General features: G+C 42.0%; 2 protein-coding genes across 2 annotated transcripts in view; both read left to right on the forward strand.

Moving 5' to 3' along the window:
* The first annotated feature begins 3,735 nt into the window (after nucleotides 1-3,735).
* LOC131953113 (eukaryotic translation initiation factor 4E-binding protein 1) lies at nucleotides 3,736-8,335 on the forward strand. The gene is made up of 3 exons (XM_059316181.1): nucleotides 3,736-4,006; nucleotides 5,223-5,405; nucleotides 5,609-8,335. Exons 1-3 carry the CDS (start codon nucleotides 3,871-3,873, stop codon nucleotides 5,656-5,658), a joined length of 369 nt encoding a protein of 122 aa, XP_059172164.1. The 5' UTR covers nucleotides 3,736-3,870; the 3' UTR covers nucleotides 5,659-8,335.
* A 2,274-nt stretch (nucleotides 8,336-10,609) lies between these two features.
* Nucleotides 10,610-20,042, forward strand: part of LOC131953194 (ankyrin repeat and SAM domain-containing protein 4B-like) — a 28,625-nt gene continuing 19,192 nt past the window's right edge. Inside the window, exon 1 of the mRNA XM_059316305.1 lies at nucleotides 10,610-10,865. The gene's annotated coding sequence lies outside the window, so the exon portion shown is untranslated. The remainder of the gene's footprint in view (nucleotides 10,866-20,042) is intronic.

Below are 20,042 nucleotides of genomic sequence, written 5' to 3' on the forward strand. Positions count from 1 at the left end.
CGAGAGTTGTATGGAAACCCGAATGGCCAAAATTTGACTGTTCTGTTTTAGTACACTTTATCTTAGAAGACTTAGATTTAGTATTTTAATACTTTTCTATATTTTGTTTAACCATAAATTAGTTGTTTCTATGCTCTTTAAAACGAATTAACTAAGAAAAATTTAATACATTTTAAATGTTTCCGAAAAGGTGAACAATTTTATTTTTTAAAAAAAAACAGCAATTGTTAACGAACTATATACTGTCAGGATAAGGTTTATTGATCATTATTATAGCAATTTATATTTTAAATCGTCATTTAAAATGCAAAATAACTGCTACACTTACTTTTTTTTAAAAAATCGTTTTAAAAAGCAAAAGCTTATTCTACTCGTTGTTTATCCTTACAAACATCGAAATATGTCATTCATATTGGCATACGGCTTCACCGGTAAAGCTTAATTTTAATTATCTAATAAAATTATTTCACGTATATATGTGCCATGACTGGTCACTCAAATTAATGCTTTACATTTAGCAGGATCGCTTAGACTGCCGATATTTTAGGCGTGAGCTTTGTGCGCCATATGGTATAGCTATTGTTAGTAGGCCAATTAGGCCTGCAATTTAACTTTATCTGGTGCCATAGCCATAGCCATCACCAGCACACAACCACAAACAGTGCCATCACCAGGAAAGAACCACACAACTACAGGCATAACTAGCACAAAACCACAAACACAGCTATCAACAGCACAAAATTACACAACACATCAACCACCAGCACACAACCACTGCCATCTCCAGCATACAACCCCACTAATCACCAGCACACATCTACATCCACAACCACAGCAATCACCAGCACACAACCACAGGAATCACCAGCAGCACACATCTACATCCAACCACAGCAATCACCAGCACACAATCACAGCAATCACCAGCACACAACCACAGCAATCACCAGCACACAACCACAGCAATCACCAGCACACAACCACAGCAATCACCGGCACACAACCACAGCAATCACCAGCACATAACCACAGCAATCACCGGCACACAACCACAGCAATCACCAGCACACAACCACAGAAATCACCAGCACACAATCACAGCAATCACCGGCACACAATCACAGCAATCACCGGCACACAACCACAGCAATCACCAGCACACAACCATAGCAATCACCAACACACAACCATAGCCAACACTAGCACACAACCACAACCAACACCAGCACATAACGACAGCAATCACCCGCACACAACCATATCAATCACCGGCACACAACCACAGCAATCACCAGCACACAACCATAGCAATCACCAACACACAACCATAGCCAACACTAGCACACAACCACAACCAACACCAGCACATAACGACAGCAATCACCAGCACACAACCATATCAATCACCAGCACACATCTGCATCCAAAACCACAGCAATCACAAGCACACAACCACATCAATCACCAGCACACAACGACAGCAATCACCAGCATACAACCACAGCAATCACCAGCACACAACGACAGCAATCACCAGCATACAACCACAGCAATCACCAGCAGCACACATCTACAACCACATCAATCACCAGCACACAACGACAGCAATCACCAGCACACAACCACAGCAATCACCAGCACACATCTACATCCACAATTATCACCAGTACATATTACAGCCACAAAACCCGCCATATCTGATTAATAAAAAAAAAATCATGCCTGAATAAGACTTTATTTTTACTTCGTCATCGATACATCCATTCATATTTTAAATATCTTTAAAAGAACTATAACACAAATGTGAAGCGACGTTTGTCAAACGATTTGTTTGTTAGCCATCGACAAGCGAACTGTCTGAGTGTACGTGTGTTCACGCCTCATCGAGACCCCATCCTCTGTGGAATATTTGCACGCTCGCAAGATGATCGTTAAGACGTCTGCTCTGTATAACTTGACTTCTTGTGAGAAATTCAGTCATCTTTTTTTTAATTGCTCACTAGAGAGAGTAGACTGCTAACCCGTAAGTCTCGAGTTCGAATCCGGGTTCAAGTCAGCAGACAGAGTCCACACAGCTCTGATGGATACCTGACTCACGTTGGGCTAAGAAGAAAACATGTAACCTTAATTAAATATGCTTTTTAGCATAACTAATAATAAATCAAGCATGCTCTCATTCTCCACCAATACCTATCGTCACAAACAGCCAGCCACCCCCCCCCCCCCCCAAAAAAAAAAGCTTAAATGGAAAAATGACATCACAAACCCTCTAGCAATCATTATTCACACTCACTTCCCCCCCTCCAATCACTCCCCCCCCCCCCTCCAATTAATTGTTATTCTTGAAAGTACACCAAAAGTATCTACGTCAAATGTCTTCCCCCCCCCCCCCCTCCAACATATCACACAATGTCACAAACGTATTATCTTAACCGTCTATAGAACATTTCTATATTATAGATATGGGGGTCATCCATAAATGACGTCACACTTTTTTAACGATTTTTACCTCCCCCTCCCCCCTGTCACACATCGTCACAAAAAGCCAGACCCCCCCCCCCCTTTAAATGACGTCGCACCTCAGCCTACAACCACCATCAAAATTGCAGTTGAATTTTTTTTAAACATCGATATTTTTTTCCAAAATCTTTTCTAACTATGTCAAAATAGAGTATTTTAATCAATTCCTATAACAAATTATTAAAACAGTCTCCTCAAACGCGAAATAACGTCTAAAATTCGTTTTCTAACATTGCTTTTTTATAATGCAAAAGTGTGACGTCGCACCATCTGAACCCCCCTCCCTCTCATCACACACCGTCACATTACGGACCCCCTCCCCCTTCGAGTGTGACGTCATTTATGGACGACCCCTATGAGTAATCAATAAACAACGTTTCACTTTTTAACAATCTTTTTAACAATTTTACACCCCCACCCCCGAAAATTGCCAAAAAAAAAAGCCAGACACCTTTCTAAAATGACGTCATACAAATGCCCCCCCCCCCCCCCTACTTAATCACGATTGTATTTTAAAACAGCGATTTCGTCCTAAAATAGACACATTTAAGCTCGGACAACATTGTGTATATAATATAATATATAATATATTGTGTATATAATAATAAAATAATTTTAAACGCGAAATTCGGCTTCTAACATCAGTTTTTAAAATGCAAATCAGTGTCGTCACATCACACTTAATTTTAACATCGACCCCCCCCCCCCCCACACACACACACGTACATCTCGACCCCCTTGTAGTATGACGTCGTGTGTGGACGTTTCCTTAGCTGACAGTCAAAACATAAGTGTAGTGTGTAGTGAATATTTTATGAGTTACACCATTTATTTATTACACAGATCTAAAACTATTAACTACGGCGTTAACTTTGTAATGTTATTGTTAGGATAGACTACCTGCACAATCGTAAGTAGGCCTACATTATTAGTAATATCATCTTTTAGGTTATATTTTAAAATTGTATTGGCCTATAGTATAACGATAACATCTTTGGCCTATAACGATAACACCTAAAATGCTGTATTTTTCGTACGTTTAAACGCCAATATTAGTTGGTTTTTTTTTTGCCAAATACGAAAATGTTTAGTAAATTTTGTATTCTACATAATTTTCTCTAAAAAAAAATAACTTTTTACTTTTACCATTTCATAGGGCCTAAATTTCTTTGGCTTGATAACAACATCCTACTTTATTTTTTACATTTGGCTTTAATTTAGTAAAAAATCTGGGTTTGTTACTGCTGAATGTGTGTGTATGTTTGTGTTTCGCAGAAAGGCTGAGTGATAGAGTCTAGCAACTTTCGAAGGGGAATATAAAAATATTGGGGGTTGATTGTAATAAAAAAAATGTCGGGGCAAGATCAGTCACCAAAGGGACGAGATATTCCTGCAATGAGACGAGTAGTGCTAAACGACGTCTCACAGCTGCCATCTGATTACAGTTCGACCCCAGGAGGAACATTATTTTCCACAACACCTGGTGGTAAGCAATAAATAATAAATAAATAAAATATCATAGATCTAGGCTGCTCATTTACTTTAGAATTATTTTTCTTTCTTTCTTCAAAATCTGCAAATATTTCATACTATGGCATACACTGCACACATCTGATCTTGAGTTATGATTTTTTAAAAATTCAGTTAATTATTCATTTTCGCACCATACTTTCCCCACCCCTGCCTTGTGTAGTTTAAATTGATTATTCAAAATGGCCGACACCACAAAAATAGAAGGCCATGTGACTTGGTTTACTGACTACTCTACTAGATCTAAATAAAATTGCATGTTTCTTTATCAAATCCTCATCAGTCTTGATCTAACTCATTTTGCAAGTCTTGTATAGGGCAAATCTAGACTATTACTAAATTGTTAGATAGTTTAGTTACTGTTAATCTGGGATTCTCATTCTGCCAGATAAAACTGATTTTGTTCCGGGACAAATAAACTACCAGGCTACTACTACTACTATAAATAACTTTTTGGATACAACTTCCCCCCCCCCCCCCTCAATCCTACAGACTTAAGTTGTAGAATGTTTAGTCAGTCTTGGTAACTATACATATACTTAGGCTATCCATCCAACCTTATACTATCCATTGTGTTACAGGAACAGGGTTACATTACACAGTGAAAATTACCCAACTGCAGCTCAGCTGTTGGCTCAAATATTCCTTTCAGTTTCAGGCATAACTTCAGGAGGGTGGACTGCCTACCCCCCCCCCCCCCCCCCACCCCGACAAAAAAAACCTTTTATTTACACAGACAAAATATTCTTCACATATTGACTGAGCAGAATATCTGGGGAAAAAAAACAGGCCCTTATTGAGCATCATTACTATATTTACTAAATATTTAGTAATGAATTGCTTAGCTGTTTCATTAATTAGCACAGTGAGTAAAATGTCTTAAAACTCTTACTCGTAGTTTGATAATGATAGACATGGAAAGTTAATTTCATTATAAAATAATTGTATACCACTGTGATTGTAATGAATGGCCTTCAATGTGTGATAATGTAATGTGTCCATTAGCAAGGCATACAACTTCCCACTTATTTAAAATAAACCCAATACACTACTTTAAACTCACAAAAAATCATTGTCATAAAAGTACATGCAGGTAAAAATTAATGAGATAATGTATTATAGAGAATGTAAATAAATTTACTTTATACATCAAATGTAATTTTATATTGCAGGTACTCGTATAGTGTATGATCGATCACGTCTAATGCAGTTAAGGAACTCACCTTTAGCAAGAAGTCCCCCTGTAAATATGGCGAAAATTCCAGGTGTCACAGATTTCGATACAGATTCATTCATAGCTAGTCCAAAAAATAAAGAGAACGGACCAAAAGAGGACAAAGACCATTTGAAAGAGGGTATGAAACTATTTTGTAAAATTAATCATCTTTAGCTCAACAAAAAACACCTCAAAAGATGTTTATTCCATTAATGTTTGAATCTTTTGTCTTCGATAGTTTGCTCACCATATTTTGTTGCTTATGATTTGGTTATCTTTTTTTCAATGTTTATTTGGTTGTCTCATAGAAAAAAAAAATTCCTTTTTTTTTTTAATTTATAGAATCCAAGTTCGGCCATGACGAGCACCCCCAGTTTGAAATGGATATTTGAATGGTTTTACGCACTCAGGCCAATGTCTTTCGGTCTAATGCTGTTATTAATTGCATTCAATCAAAGTGCTCTGTGCTTCACTTCTGATGATTAGACATGCAGGCTGTCATTCATCCGACCTGACTGATAGCAGAATTCATCATTGGCAGTGAGATGTGTTTGCGTTCATTGATATATAAAAATGTGTATATCTAATATATATAAACAAATATATATAAAGACGGGCTAATTTTTCCCAGTGATATTATTAGCTTGATCTGTTTGGCATACTATTAGTTAGGCTCATTGTATAGTTGACGCAGAAATACATTTTGTTGAGTTAGGTTGTTACAAAGTTTTCATAATCAAACTTTTTTTTTAAAGAATTTCTGTGGCCATATGACATGAAGTTTTTAAATCAATTTTTATATTTTGTTAAAATTTAAAAGCCTGCATGTATGGTTGATGAAGTTAGCAGCTAAGCCACATAATATCCCCTGGGTCTGGGTTTTTTAAAGTCATTTATCCACTGTGTTTATATTTTTATAGATGTTTCTAAAAAGATGTCTAAAACTTAGTTTTTCATGGTTATTTTTTATTTTAAAATATATTTTTACAATTTTAATTTAGTTTATATGAGAATTATTAGCAAATTGAGTTAAAAAAAATTAATATAAAAATGTATTGTATTCATATTATGTTTAAAATGTTTTAAAATCAGTATTTTTACAAAGTCAGTGTGTGCTTGTGAAATACTTTTCTGTTGCTTTTGAAAATGAAAAAAACTGATGTATTTTTTAAATTAAAATTTTATCAGCATTAGCTCAAATTAATTTTTTTCCTTCTATCTAAAAGTTGTTTATCAACCAGCTCCTTGACAAAACAACTTTGCCTTCATTCAAATGCAGATTATTGTTCACAGTAACCTGCATGGCAGCAATACAGAGTGATTTTTTGTTAATTTCTTTGCAAATTTGTTTTCTTTGGCACTCTCTCACAACTAGTTGTCCACAATGTATGTATATCAAAATGTAACTAAAATAATTTGGATAGCTTGATGCATATTTCTGTGACAAAGGTTTTTTTTTCGGAAGTTGTAGATAATGTTTGATCTATATTTATGATAGATAAGAGTTTGTTGGTGTGGCTGGGCGTGTGATTAAAATCTGCTAGTGGAGTACTACAGACTTATCTATGCATACAAGACTAAGCTGAGAGGAAGATGTGAGGTATGTTGACTGGTCCTTAGCTGTCCCTGATTCATGTGGTCCCTCCGAGCTCTTTAGTTTGTGAGGTTCCATTTCTACATGTTCTGTTTAACCCTAGCTTTACAACTGCGCTCGATAACTTGTTACATTCTTGTGGTGTTGCATACATATTTTGTTGCTTGCATGCTTTTGGAAACATGCAACCTAACCAAAGAAGTCCAGAATTTTAAGCATAATACAAGCTACATAATTTTTACTATTTACATTTTTTTTTCCTACCGGGTACCTGTCGTCTTGATGCATAGAAATATAGTTTAATTTTTGCAAATGAAATATATGGTTATCTACGTACAGTGTTAAATTTTCTAACATATAGTTTCAGTGCTCATGGGTAGGTGTTAAATCCTGAACTTTAATTCATGTAATTTTTTCCATTTGGCATAAAGGGAGTGGTATCAACATTTAATCAACAATATAATAACCCTAATTTTATTTTGCTAGTGTCTGGCAGTATGTGTTCATAATTAAGGAAGTTAATTTTGAAATAAAATGCTACACTATGAATTTTTTTTTCTTGAAACAGTATTTTTTTATGCACACACTTCATGTTCATATCTGTATGATTTGTTTTTGCTTCAAATCAAACTGGGTCTGTGTACTGGTCAAACACTGAAATCCTGGATCACTTGTGTTCTTGTCATTGAGAGTGTGCTCAGTTTCTTGTCTTGATTTAAATCTTCCTCTTAAGCTTAAGGCCAGTGTCTTAGTTAGATTATAATGACTTGTTTGCCATAAGCTGTTTGTGTGAGAGTATTGTTTGTAGGAAAATAGAATCACATTGAAGGTCCCTTCAGTCAAGAAATATAATCAAGGGAGACAAGCATCATTTTTGTGCCACTGTTAACTATCAACAAGGCAATTATTCTTTCTCAGCTTTCTGTCTGACTTCAGGTCTCAGTGTTGTCATCATTAGCCTTCATAGGTGTCTGCAGTAATGAGGGTCTAGGATCAACTAAGATCTCCCCCCACTACTCATTAGTATTCAGAAAAAAAAACACCTACTTAAAATAAAGAAAAAGGGAGCTTAAACATTACTGTTACTTGATTATATGTCATTGAATTATGTTATCAATCACATGTTAATTTTGTGAAAGTTTGTTGTCAGAGTAGCCTCCCCTTTAACAGTTGCCTGTGTCCATTCAGTATTTCTTCTTGTTCTGATTGTATGCAAGTGTTGGATCTGTATGATTACAAGGGCATTAATCATGGCGAGTTTTGTTTACTAATTCATTCTGTGTTTGAACCCCCAGTGAAAGATACCGTTACACAATGTTTTCACTATTCATAGGTCAAATGTTAATACATGCGAGGTCAGAGGTCGAGTGCTAGCTTTATTTAAGTTTAATTATTTTTTCAGTGCTAAAACAACCCAACAATCTCATTGTGGAGGGTTTTTGTTTTGTTTTACCCTAATAAAATCTACACGAGCACTGTGTTCTTCTTGTATTTCTGTGAGTTAATGGTTTGTTATGCGGGGTACCTAAGTAGACAATCAGAGTGTTACATACATATTGTGACTCCATAGTCCATAGCTATGGAGTCACATGATGTATATAGCAGGGATCTACCTTTGGACAAATGTATTGTTTACTGGGGACTTCGTCTTTTCCTGTTTGTATCTAAGACACATGGTGCAGGTTAAGTAGAGTTTATCTGCTTCACTGACCTTGGCACATAAAGGAATAGTGTGGCCAGCACTACGCAACCCAGAGCCACTCTAATGAAACAACATGCTAGCCAGAGGCCACTCTAGTGAGACACGCTTGCTAGAGCCACCCCTCAACCCCCCCCCCCCCCCCCCCACCCGAGAATAGAGTTCATCTAATGCAGGTCGAGTTGATTCAACCGGCCTTTACAGTTGTATGTGTGTATTGATGTTGAGATGTATTGTGTGTCAGCATTGATCTACTTGACGTGTGCAGTGTTTTTCTAGACATCTCTACCCCTCACGCCCGAACGAAGTGGAATTTATATAGAAAACATACTTTTACCAGTGTGCCCCCCCCCCCCCCCCGAGAAAATGTATGGAAGAAACACTGGACGTGTGTAGGGGAGTATGTGGACACGCTTATAATTTTAGTAATTTAAGAATAACTAATCAAGACTACAAAACCACTGCTACGTAGTAACTGACACAACGGTAGCTTTCGGTAGTTGGTTGATAGGATTTCCGGCTTCGGGAAAATTGAAAAAAAAGTAATGAATATATTATCTGTAAAGATATGTCAGGAAGATATACATCGAACTGCAAAAACCACCCTCAGGCACATGAGCGTGTTTTAAGTGTGTTAATAGTTTATTTGCGAATAGAGAGAAAGACAGGGAGAGCAGAGGCGTAGGGGGGGGGTACATATGCCGACCATAGGGGCGCCAAAATAAGCTAATTTTAGCTGCTTTTTTAAATTATAAATATAAAAAATATGTGGGGGGGGGGGGGGGGGCAAATTGAAAGTTTGTCCCCGGGTGCCGGGAAGGGTCGCTACGCCTCTGAGCAGACGTCACGGTTTCCACCACGAAATGACGTCATTCAATTCATCTAAAATTTATTATCTTCGTGATGTGATCAGATCAAAGATTCAGTACAATTCCTGCCGATCGGTATTGATTTTATTCCATTAACTCCTAGATCTTGTGAACAGTGATTCTTCCAGGCATCTCTTGGAAGAATCTCCCCCCCCCTTTCACCCAACCCCCGAACGAAATGGAATTTATATAGAAAATATATACTTTTAACATTACCCCCCCCCCCCCCCCAACCTTTCCGCTTGGAAATTTTAGTCCGCCCCCACTCCCCCAGAAAATTTCAAGTGTGTCCGCCCCCCCCCCCCCCCCATAGAAAAAAAAGTGTCTGGATGAAACACTGCTTGTGAAAGAAATGACAGTTTTTAGTGTAATATAAAGTCACACGTTGCCGCCTTGTAGACCATCTTAAATAATTTTTTTCATTGATTGTTGTCATATCACAAATTTTACGTAGCTTTATAAAAAAAATTTTCATTGTTGGTACTTTACAACTATATTGGTCCTTAAACAGCGGTCATATTTCACAACCATTGGTCAGCTAATTCGGTCAAGCCATTTTCAGTCTAGTTTAACTGTTTATCATTTAGTCACTTTGCATTTCTCCCTCCCTGCCTGACATCTCCCCAGGGGTGGGGGGGGGGGGGACGAAACGAAAAGATATATAATTTATATCGAATTTTTTAGTTTAACCAATGTTCATCCACCCCCCCCCCCCCCCCACACACCTCCCGGAAATTGTAAGCGCTGCCCCCGGAAAAAATGTCCGAAAGAAATCCTGCTCCCTTCAACATACACCACCCTCCCCCCGGTAACGCCTTTTAACCACACACATGCATTTATTACTTGCGTCATCACGAAAGACGTTATCAGCAGCGCCAAAACGAGGCAATCGTTTCTATTTATACTCAACGCTGTGTCAAATCAAATCTATCAGATCCAAATAAACGAATCAAACTAAAAACACCATTCCTAACTACCAAGCTAGTGTGTTAAACAAATAACCCTCTCTATAAAAACCCAGCTGTGTGAATAAATTAAAACTTTTTTTCTCCATTAAAATATCTTAAGTGGTAATAAAAAAAAACCCTCCCTTCCCTTTCTATGACTAATTTAAAAGTTGCGGAACGAATCGATCACAGGCGTTCTAAAGTATACCTGACACAAGATCACCGTGTGAGAGACCAAACCTGCCACAGGCCACTGTGAGAGAGAACAAACCTGCCACAGGCCGGCCCACTGTGAGAAAGATGACTAGTGATTCGGTGCGTGGCTCGCAGTTGTTTCAGTCCAAAGAAGTCGCGTCCAGCTTGAATGCAGTATACTTGTTGGAATCTTCTCCCCATTTCTGTTGGACTGATTAAAATCACGTGATTCTGGGCGTGGGTTGTGATGGAGTAGAGTCCACTACAATGTGGTAGGATATTGTTCTCTGTGGTGGTGAGTCTACATGTATTCATACACTAACAATATGTATAGCTCTCTAACATGTCCGTCTGTTTACACATAGCAATAAACAATACTTACACTTACATAATCATTTCTGAATACCTGTATATACAAATTAAGGTGTAAATCACTGTAACATAATCATTTCTGTATACCTGTAAATAAAACAATATCACTGTAACAATCAATTATGTATACCTGTATTTGAAAATAAAGGTGTCTATTACTCTTACACTGTAACTGCAGGGCTAAAAATCTTATGTTTATTTTCAATGATTGGCCTTGTGTAAGGAAAATTAATACAGTATTAAAACAAGAAAAAGTAAAGTAAAATAGAAGCACCATATTATCAAAAAAAAAAACTATAAAAAAAACTAAAAAAAAAAAATTAGTGAAACAACAAACAAACAAAAAGAAAGGATGTGATATTTGAAGCTGAGTTTACTAACAACATTCAAAAAAAATAATTACAATATATGACCCTATTTCATGTTTACGACAACGAAAAACTTTAAACAAAACAAAAATCGAATTTTTGTTTTTTTTATTAGTTATTCACTTTAGCTGGAGACATGTTCTCAAAGAATTTTTTTTATAATCCGCATCACATTTAAAAAAAAAATTCCTTAGACTATGTGTTTGTTTTTAGAAGTAAAACCCCCTTTCATTCCGCTAAATTAATTATTAATTCACCTCGCCCAACCAGTGGCGGAACCCGTATATATGTATATATATGTATATATATGTATATATATATATATATATATATATATATATATATATATATATATATATATATATATATATATATATATATATATATATATATATATATACAAACACATTAGGAACATAGGACATTCATTTCTGGCCTGATCGGGTTTTGAAAAGAAAAATTCAATTAAATCTAATCACAATAACATGTCATGTGTATGAATGCATTGGTCTGTTTTGAAAATCTCTGTTTACATTTGTTTGCCTTAATACATCTAATCATTAAGTCGGTCAAAAGTATATAAGTCATGAAATTTTGTATAAGTAATGGTGTCTCGGGTTATGTTTATATTTATGATTTTTCGTATTTATATTATTCCTTTTAACTATATTTCATTTTTATACTTTACCATTCTTTAGTACTTATTTAAAAAAAATAATAATTAAGATAAGTAATTGATGTTTAATTTGATCATTACAAATCTACTAAAAGGAGATTATAAACACCCCCCCCCCCATTTGACTATTTGAAAAAGGGAAATTATTTATGGAAGTGATGTGAACGTTTGTCTATCTTTCACACTACAGCTCGTGTGTATATTTTTAATTTTTTTTTTTACGCAACAGCATGTCTTAGCTACTATATAACATCACTACAGTATTAGATCTGTTATCTGTTTGTTATTTTACAAAACTACTATTAAGGTGCCAGTGACGAAACTAATATATATATATATATATATATATATATATATATATATATATATATATATATATATATATATATATATATATATATATATATATATATATATATATATATATATATATATATATATATATATATATATATAACACGCTATCATTCGTGTATTTATTTGAGACGTTTGCCTTGTTTTCTAGAACAGTGGTTATTAAACGTAAACAATGTCGGTACTTTATTTCTTGGCTATTAGTTGTTGGAGCGCTAGTTTGTCAACACTACCACCGATACGAGCCAGCTCAGTTGTTGGGGCGCTATCAATGCTACCTCTAATGGAAAAAAAGTTAGTGTGCAACGTGTGTGTTTTGTGTGCGCGGTGTTCTAAAAGTCTTATACAAAGATATAAGTATTTTACAAAATCACTGCGCGGCAGCTCAAAACTAGTGCGCGGCCGCGCAACCGCGCAGCTTAGAGGGAACACTGGGCGCTATCTATTCGCTTCTTGTAAGGCTTAGAGCTGAGAAAGGAACTTAAAAGGGACAACAAAGCACCGATGTGCTTTTATACATCAGTACTAAATTTGGGATGGTCTCAAAAAGCCGTCTTAATATCTAGCGGCCTCTCGCGCAATTGATATTTTTTCAAAAGAATTTTGCCGACAACAGCGTGTGTTTGATTGTAGGAAAAAGAATATACAAGAGCGTAGGATAGTGTCTATAGAATAAAGATACTACAACCGCAGCTACAGTATTCTTTTTTCAAAACAACCATCAGGTCAAAAATGCAAGAAAATTAACTTTAACTATAAAAAAAAAAATGATTATGGGCGGCTGTGGGCCCCCTAACCGGCATGGGCCCCCCCCCCCCCGCATTGCGGGGTCTGGCGGCACTGTAGTTCCGCCCCTGCGCCCAACAAACTCTCCGGTTGTTAGATGTATTTATTGAGCACATCGCGCAGAGGCGTAGCGACCCTTCCCGGCACCCGGGGACAAACTTTCAATTTGGCGCCCCCTCGGGAGCAAATTTTCGATTTGCACTCCCCCCCCCCCTCAAACTTTCGATTTTCACCCCCCCCCCCCCAACTGCAAAAATGCAGCTAAGGTCGGCGCTCGGGGACATATGCCCCCCCCCCCTGTCCCCCATCGCTACGCCTCTGACATCGCGAAACCGGACTATGTCCGTTACTAGAGCCCTGCCACCATGTTACTAGAGCCCATCCACCATGTCCGTTACTAGAGCCCATCCACCATGTCCGTTACTAGAGCCACCATGTCCGTTACTAGAGCCACCATGTCCGTTACTAGAGCCACCATGTCCGTTACTAGAGCCACCATGTCCGTTACTAGAGCCCATCCACCATGTCCGTTACTAGAGCCCATCCACCATGTCCGTTACTAGAGCCCATCCACCATGGCAGTTACTAGAGCCCATCCACCATGTCAGTTACTAGAGCCCATCCACCATGGCAGTTACTAGAGCCACCATGTCCGTTACTAGAGCCCATCCACCATGGCAGTTACTAGAGCCCATCCACCCATCCACCATGTCCGTTACTAGAGCCCATCCACCATGTCCGTTACTAGAGCCCATCCACCATGGCAGTTACTAGAGCCCATCCACCATGTCCGTTACTAGAGCCCATCCACCATGGCAGTTACTAGAGCCCATCCACCATGTCAGTTACTAGAGCCCATCCACCATGTCCGTTACTAGAGCCCATCCACCATGTCAGTTACTAGAGCCCATCCACCATGGCAGTTACTAGAGCCCATCCACCATGTCCGTTACTAGAGCCCATCCACCATGTCCGTTACTAGAGCCCATCCACCATGTCCGTTACTAGAGCCACCATGTCCGTTACTAGAGCCACCATGTCCGTTACTAGAGCCCATCCACCATATCCGTTACTAGAGCCCTGCCACCATGTCCGTTACTAGAGCCCTGCCACCATGGCCGTTACTAGAACCCATCCACCATGTCCGTTACTAGAGCCACCATGTCCGTTACTAGAGCCCATCCACCATGTCCGTTACTAGAGCCCATCCACCATGTCCGTAACTAGAGCCACCATGTCCGTGACTAGAGCCACCATGTCCGTTACTAGAGCCCATCCACCATGTCCGTTACTAGAGCCCTGCCACCATGTCCGTTACTAGAGCCACCATGTCCGTTACTAGAGCCCATCCACCATGTCCGTTACTAGAGCCACCATGTCCGTTACTAGAGCCACCATGTCCGTTACTAGAGCCACCATGTCCGTTACTAGAGCCCATCCACCATGTCCGTTACTAGAGCCACCATGTCCGTTACTAGAGCCCATCCACCATGTCCGTTACTAGAGCCCTGCCACCATGTCCGTTACTAGAGCCACCATGTCCGTTACTAGAGCCCATCCACCATGTCCGTTACTAGAGCCACCATGTCCGTTACTAGACCCCATCCACCATGTCCGTTACTAGAGCCCTGCCACCATGTCCGTTACTAGAGCCACCATGTCCGTTACTAGAGCCCATCCACCATGTCCGTTACTAGAGCCACCATGTCCGTTACTAGAGCCACCATGTCCGTTACTAGAGCCCATCCACCATGTCCGTTACTAGAGCCCATCCACCATGTCCGTTACTAGAGCCACCATGTCCGTTACTAGAGCCACCATATCCGTTACTAGAGCCCATCCACCATGTCCGTTACTAGAGCCCATCCACCATGTCCGTTACTAGAGCCACCATGTCCGTTACTAAAGCCCATCCACCATGTCCGTTACTAGAGCCACCATGTCCGTTACTAGAGCCACCATGTCCGTTACTAGAGCCACCATGTCCGTTACTAGAGCCCATCCACCATGTCCGTTACTAGAGCCCATCCACCATGTCCGTTACTAGAGCCACCATGTCCGTTACTAGAGCCCATCCACCATGTCCGTTACTAGAACCCATCCACCATGTCCGTTACTAGAGCCCATCCACCATGTCCGTTACTAGAGCCCATCCACCATGTCCGTTACTAGAGCCCATCCACCATGTACGTTACTAGAGCCACCATGTCCGTTACTAGAGCCACCATGTCCGTTACTAGAGCCCATCCACCATGTCCGTTACTAGAGCCACCATGTCCGTTACTAGAGCCACCATGTCCGTTACTAGAGCCACCATGTCCGTTACTAGAGCCACCATGTCCGTTACTAGAGCCCATCCACCATGTCCGTTACTAGAGCCACCATGTCCGTTACTAGAGCCACCATGTCCGTTACTAGAGCCCATCCACCATGTCCGTTACTAGAGCCACCATGTCCGTTACTAGACCCCATCCACCATGTCCGTTACTAGAGCCCTGCCACCATGTCCGTTACTAGAGCCACCATGTCCGTTACTAGAGCCCATCCACCATGTCCGTTACTAGAGCCACCATGTCCGTTACTAGAGCCACCATGTCCGTTATTAGAGCCCATCCACCATGTCCGTTACTAGAGCCCATCCACCATGTCCGTTACTAGAGCCACCATGTCCGTTACTAGAGCCACCATGTCCGTTACTAGAGCCCATCCACCATGTCCGTTACTAGAGCCCATCCACCATGTCCGTTACTAGAGCCACCATGTCCGTTACTAGAGCCCATCCACCATGTCCGTTACTAGAGCCACCATGTCCGTTACTAGAGCCACTATGTCCGTTACTAGAGCCACCATGTCCGTTACTAGAGCCACCATGTCCGTTACTAGAGCCCATCCACCATGTCCGTTACTAGAGCCCATCCACCATGTCCGTTACTAGAGCCACCATGTCCGTTACTAGAGCCACCATGTCCGTTACTAGAGCCACCATGTCCGTTACTAGAGCCCATCCACCATGTCCGTTACTAGAGCCACCATGTCCGTTACTAGAGCCACCATGTCCGTTACTAGAGCCACCATGTCCGTTACTAGAGCCCTGCCACCATGTCCGTTACTAGAGCCCATCCACCATGTCCGTTACTAGAACCCATCCACCATGTCCGTTACTACAGCCCATCCACCATGTCCGTGACTAGAACCCATCCACCCATCCACCATGTCCGTTACTAGAACCCATCCACCATGTCCGTTACTAGAACCCATCCACCCATCCACCATGTCCGTTACTAGAGCCCTGCCACCATGTCCGTTACTAGAACCCATCCACCATGTCCGTTACTAGAACCCATCCACCATGTCCGTTACTAGAGCCCATCCACCATGGCAGTTACTAGAGCCACCATGTCCGTTACTAGAACCCATCCACCATGTCCGTTACTAGAGCCCATCCACCATGTCCGTTACTAGAACCCATCCACCATGTCCGTTACTAGAGCCCATCCACCATGTCCGTTACTACAGCCCTGCCACCATGTCCGTTACTAGAACCCATCCACCATGTCCGTTACTAGAGCCCATCCACCATGTCCGTTACTAGAGCCACCATGTCCGTTACTAGAGCCACCATGTCCGTTACTAGAGCCCATCCACCATGTCCGTTACTAGAACCCATCCACCATGTCCGTTACTAGAGCCGATCCACCCATCCACCATGTCCGTTACTAGAGCCCATCCACCATGTCCGTTACTAGAGCCCATCCACCATGTCCGTTACTAGAACCCATCCACCATGTCCGTTACTAGAGCCCATCCACCATGGCAGTTACTAGAGCCACCATGTCCGTTACTAGAACCCATCCACCATGTCCGTTACTAGAGCCCATCCACCATGTCCGTTACTAGAGCCACCATGTCCGTTACTAGAGCCACCATGTCCGTTACTAGAACCCATCCACCATGTCCGTTACTAGAGCCCATCCACCATGTCCGTTACTAGAGCCCATCCACCATGTCCGTTACTAGAACCCATCCACCATGTCGGTTACTAGAACCCATCCACCATGTCCGTTACTAGAGCCCATCCACCATGTCCGTTACTAGAACCCATCCACCATGTCCGTTACTAGAGCCACCATGTCCGTTACTAGAGCCACCATGTCCGTTACTAGAGCCACCATGTCCGTTACTAGAGCCCATCCACCATGTCCGTTACTAGAGCCACCATGTCCGTTACTAGAGCCCATCCACCATGTCCGTTACTAGAGCCACCATGTCCGTTACTAGAGCCCATCCACCATGTCCGTTACTAGAGCTCATCCACCATGTCCGTTACTAGAGCCACCATGTCCGTTACTAGAGCCCATCCACCATGTCCGTTACTAGAGCCCATCCACCATGTCCGTTACTAGAGCCCATCCACCATGTCCGTTACTAGAGCCACCATGTCCGTTACTAGAGCCCATCCACCATGTCCGTTACTAGAGCCACCATGTCCGTTACTAGAGCCCATCCACCATGTCCGTTACTAGAGCCACCATGTCCGTTACTAGAGCCCATCCACCATGTCCGTTACTAGAGCCACCATGTCCGTTACTAGAGCCACCATGTCCGTTACTAGAACCCATCCACCATGTCCGTTACTAGAGCCCATCCACCATATCCGTTACTAGAACCCATCCACCATGTCCGTTACTAGAGCCCATCCACCCATCCACCATGTCCGTTACTAGAGCCCATCCACCATGTCCGTTACTAGAACCCATCCACCATGTCCGTTACTAGAGCCACCATGTCCGTTACTAGAGCCCATCCACCATGTCCGTTACTAGAGCCCATCCACCATGTCCGTTACTAGAGCCACCATGTCCGTTACTAGAGCCCATCCACCATGTCCGTTACTAGAGCCCTGCCACCATGTCCGTTACTAGAGCCACCATGTCCGTTACTAGAGCCCATCCACCATGTCCGTTACTAGAGCCACCATGTCCGTTACTAGACCCCATCCACCATGTCCGTTACTAGAGCCCTGCCACCATGTCCGTTACTAGAGCCACCATGTCCGTTACTAGAGCCCATCCACCATGTCCGTTACTAGAGCCACCATGTCCGTTACTAGAGCCACCATGTCCGTTACTAGAGCCCATCCACCATGTCCGTTACTAGAGCCCATCCACCATGTCCGTTACTAGAGCCACCATGTCCGTTACTAGAGCCACCATATCCGTTACTAGAGCCCATCCACCATGTCCGTTACTAGAGCCCATCCACCATGTCCGTTACTAGAGCCACCATGTCCGTTACTAAAGCCCATCCACCATGTCCGTTACTAGAGCCACCATGTCCGTTACTAGAGCCACCATGTCCGTTACTAGAGCCACCATGTCCGTTACTAGAGCCCATCCACCATGTCCGTTACTAGAGCCCATCCACCATGTCCGTTACTAGAGCCACCATGTCCGTTACTAGAGCCCATCCACCATGTCCGTTACTAGAACCCATCCACCATGTCCGTTACTAGAGCCCATCCACCATGTCCGTTACTAGAGCCCATCCACCATGTCCGTTACTAGAGCCCATCCACCATGTACGTTACTAGAGCCACCATGTCCGTTACTAGAGCCACCATGTCCGTTACTAGAGCCCATCCACCATGTCCGTTACTAGAGCCACCATGTCCGTTACTAGAGCCACCATGTCCGTTACTAGAGCCACCATGTCCGTTACTAGAGCCACCATGTCCGTTACTAGAGCCCATCCACCATGTCCGTTACTAGAGCCACCATGTCCGTTACTAGAGCCACCATGTCCGTTACTAGAGCCCATCCACCATGTCCGTTACTAGAGCCACCATGTCCGTTACTAGACCCCATCCACCATGTCCGTTACTAGAGCCCTGCCACCATGTCCGTTACTAGAGCCACCATGTCCGTTACTAGAGCCCATCCACCATGTCCGTTACTAGAGCCACCATGTCCGTTACTAGAGCCACCATGTCCGTTATTAGAGCCCATCCACCATGTCCGTTACTAGAGCCCATCCACCATGTCCGTTACTAGAGCCACCATGTCCGTTACTAGAGCCACCATGTCCGTTACTAGAGCCCATCCACCATGTCCGTTACTAGAGCCCATCCACCATGTCCGTTACTAGAGCCACCATGTCCGTTACTAGAGCCCATCCACCATGTCCGTTACTAGAGCCACCATGTCCGTTACTAGAGCCACTATGTCCGTTACTAGAGCCACCATGTCCGTTACTAGAGCCACCATGTCCGTTACTAGAGCCCATCCACCATGTCCGTTACTAGAGCCCATCCACCATGTCCGTTACTAGAGCCACCATGTCCGTTACTAGAGCCACCATGTCCGTTACTAGAGCCACCATGTCCGTTACTAGAGCCCATCCACCATGTCCGTTACTAGAGCCACCATGTCCGTTACTAGAGCCACCATGTCCGTTACTAGAGCCACCATGTCCGTTACTAGAGCCCTGCCACCATGTCCGTTACTAGAGCCCATCCACCATGTCCGTTACTAGAACCCATCCACCATGTCCGTTACTACAGCCCATCCACCATGTCCGTGACTAGAACCCATCCACCCATCCACCATGTCCGTTACTAGAACCCATCCACCATGTCCGTTACTAGAACCCATCCACCCATCCACCATGTCCGTTACTAGAGCCCTGCCACCATGTCCGTTACTAGAACCCATCCACCATGTCCGTTACTAGAACCCATCCACCATGTCCGTTACTAGAGCCCATCCACCATGGCAGTTACTAGAGCCACCATGTCCGTTACTAGAACCCATCCACCATGTCCGTTACTAGAGCCCATCCACCATGTCCGTTACTAGAACCCATCCACCATGTCCGTTACTAGAGCCCATCCACCATGTCCGTTACTACAGCCCTGCCA

This window comes from Physella acuta, unplaced genomic scaffold (genome assembly GCF_028476545.2).
Source record: "Physella acuta isolate Inbredline_101_S28 unplaced genomic scaffold, ASM2847654v3 ptg000008l, whole genome shotgun sequence".
In the NCBI taxonomy this organism is placed as follows: domain Eukaryota; kingdom Metazoa; phylum Mollusca; class Gastropoda; family Physidae; genus Physella; species Physella acuta.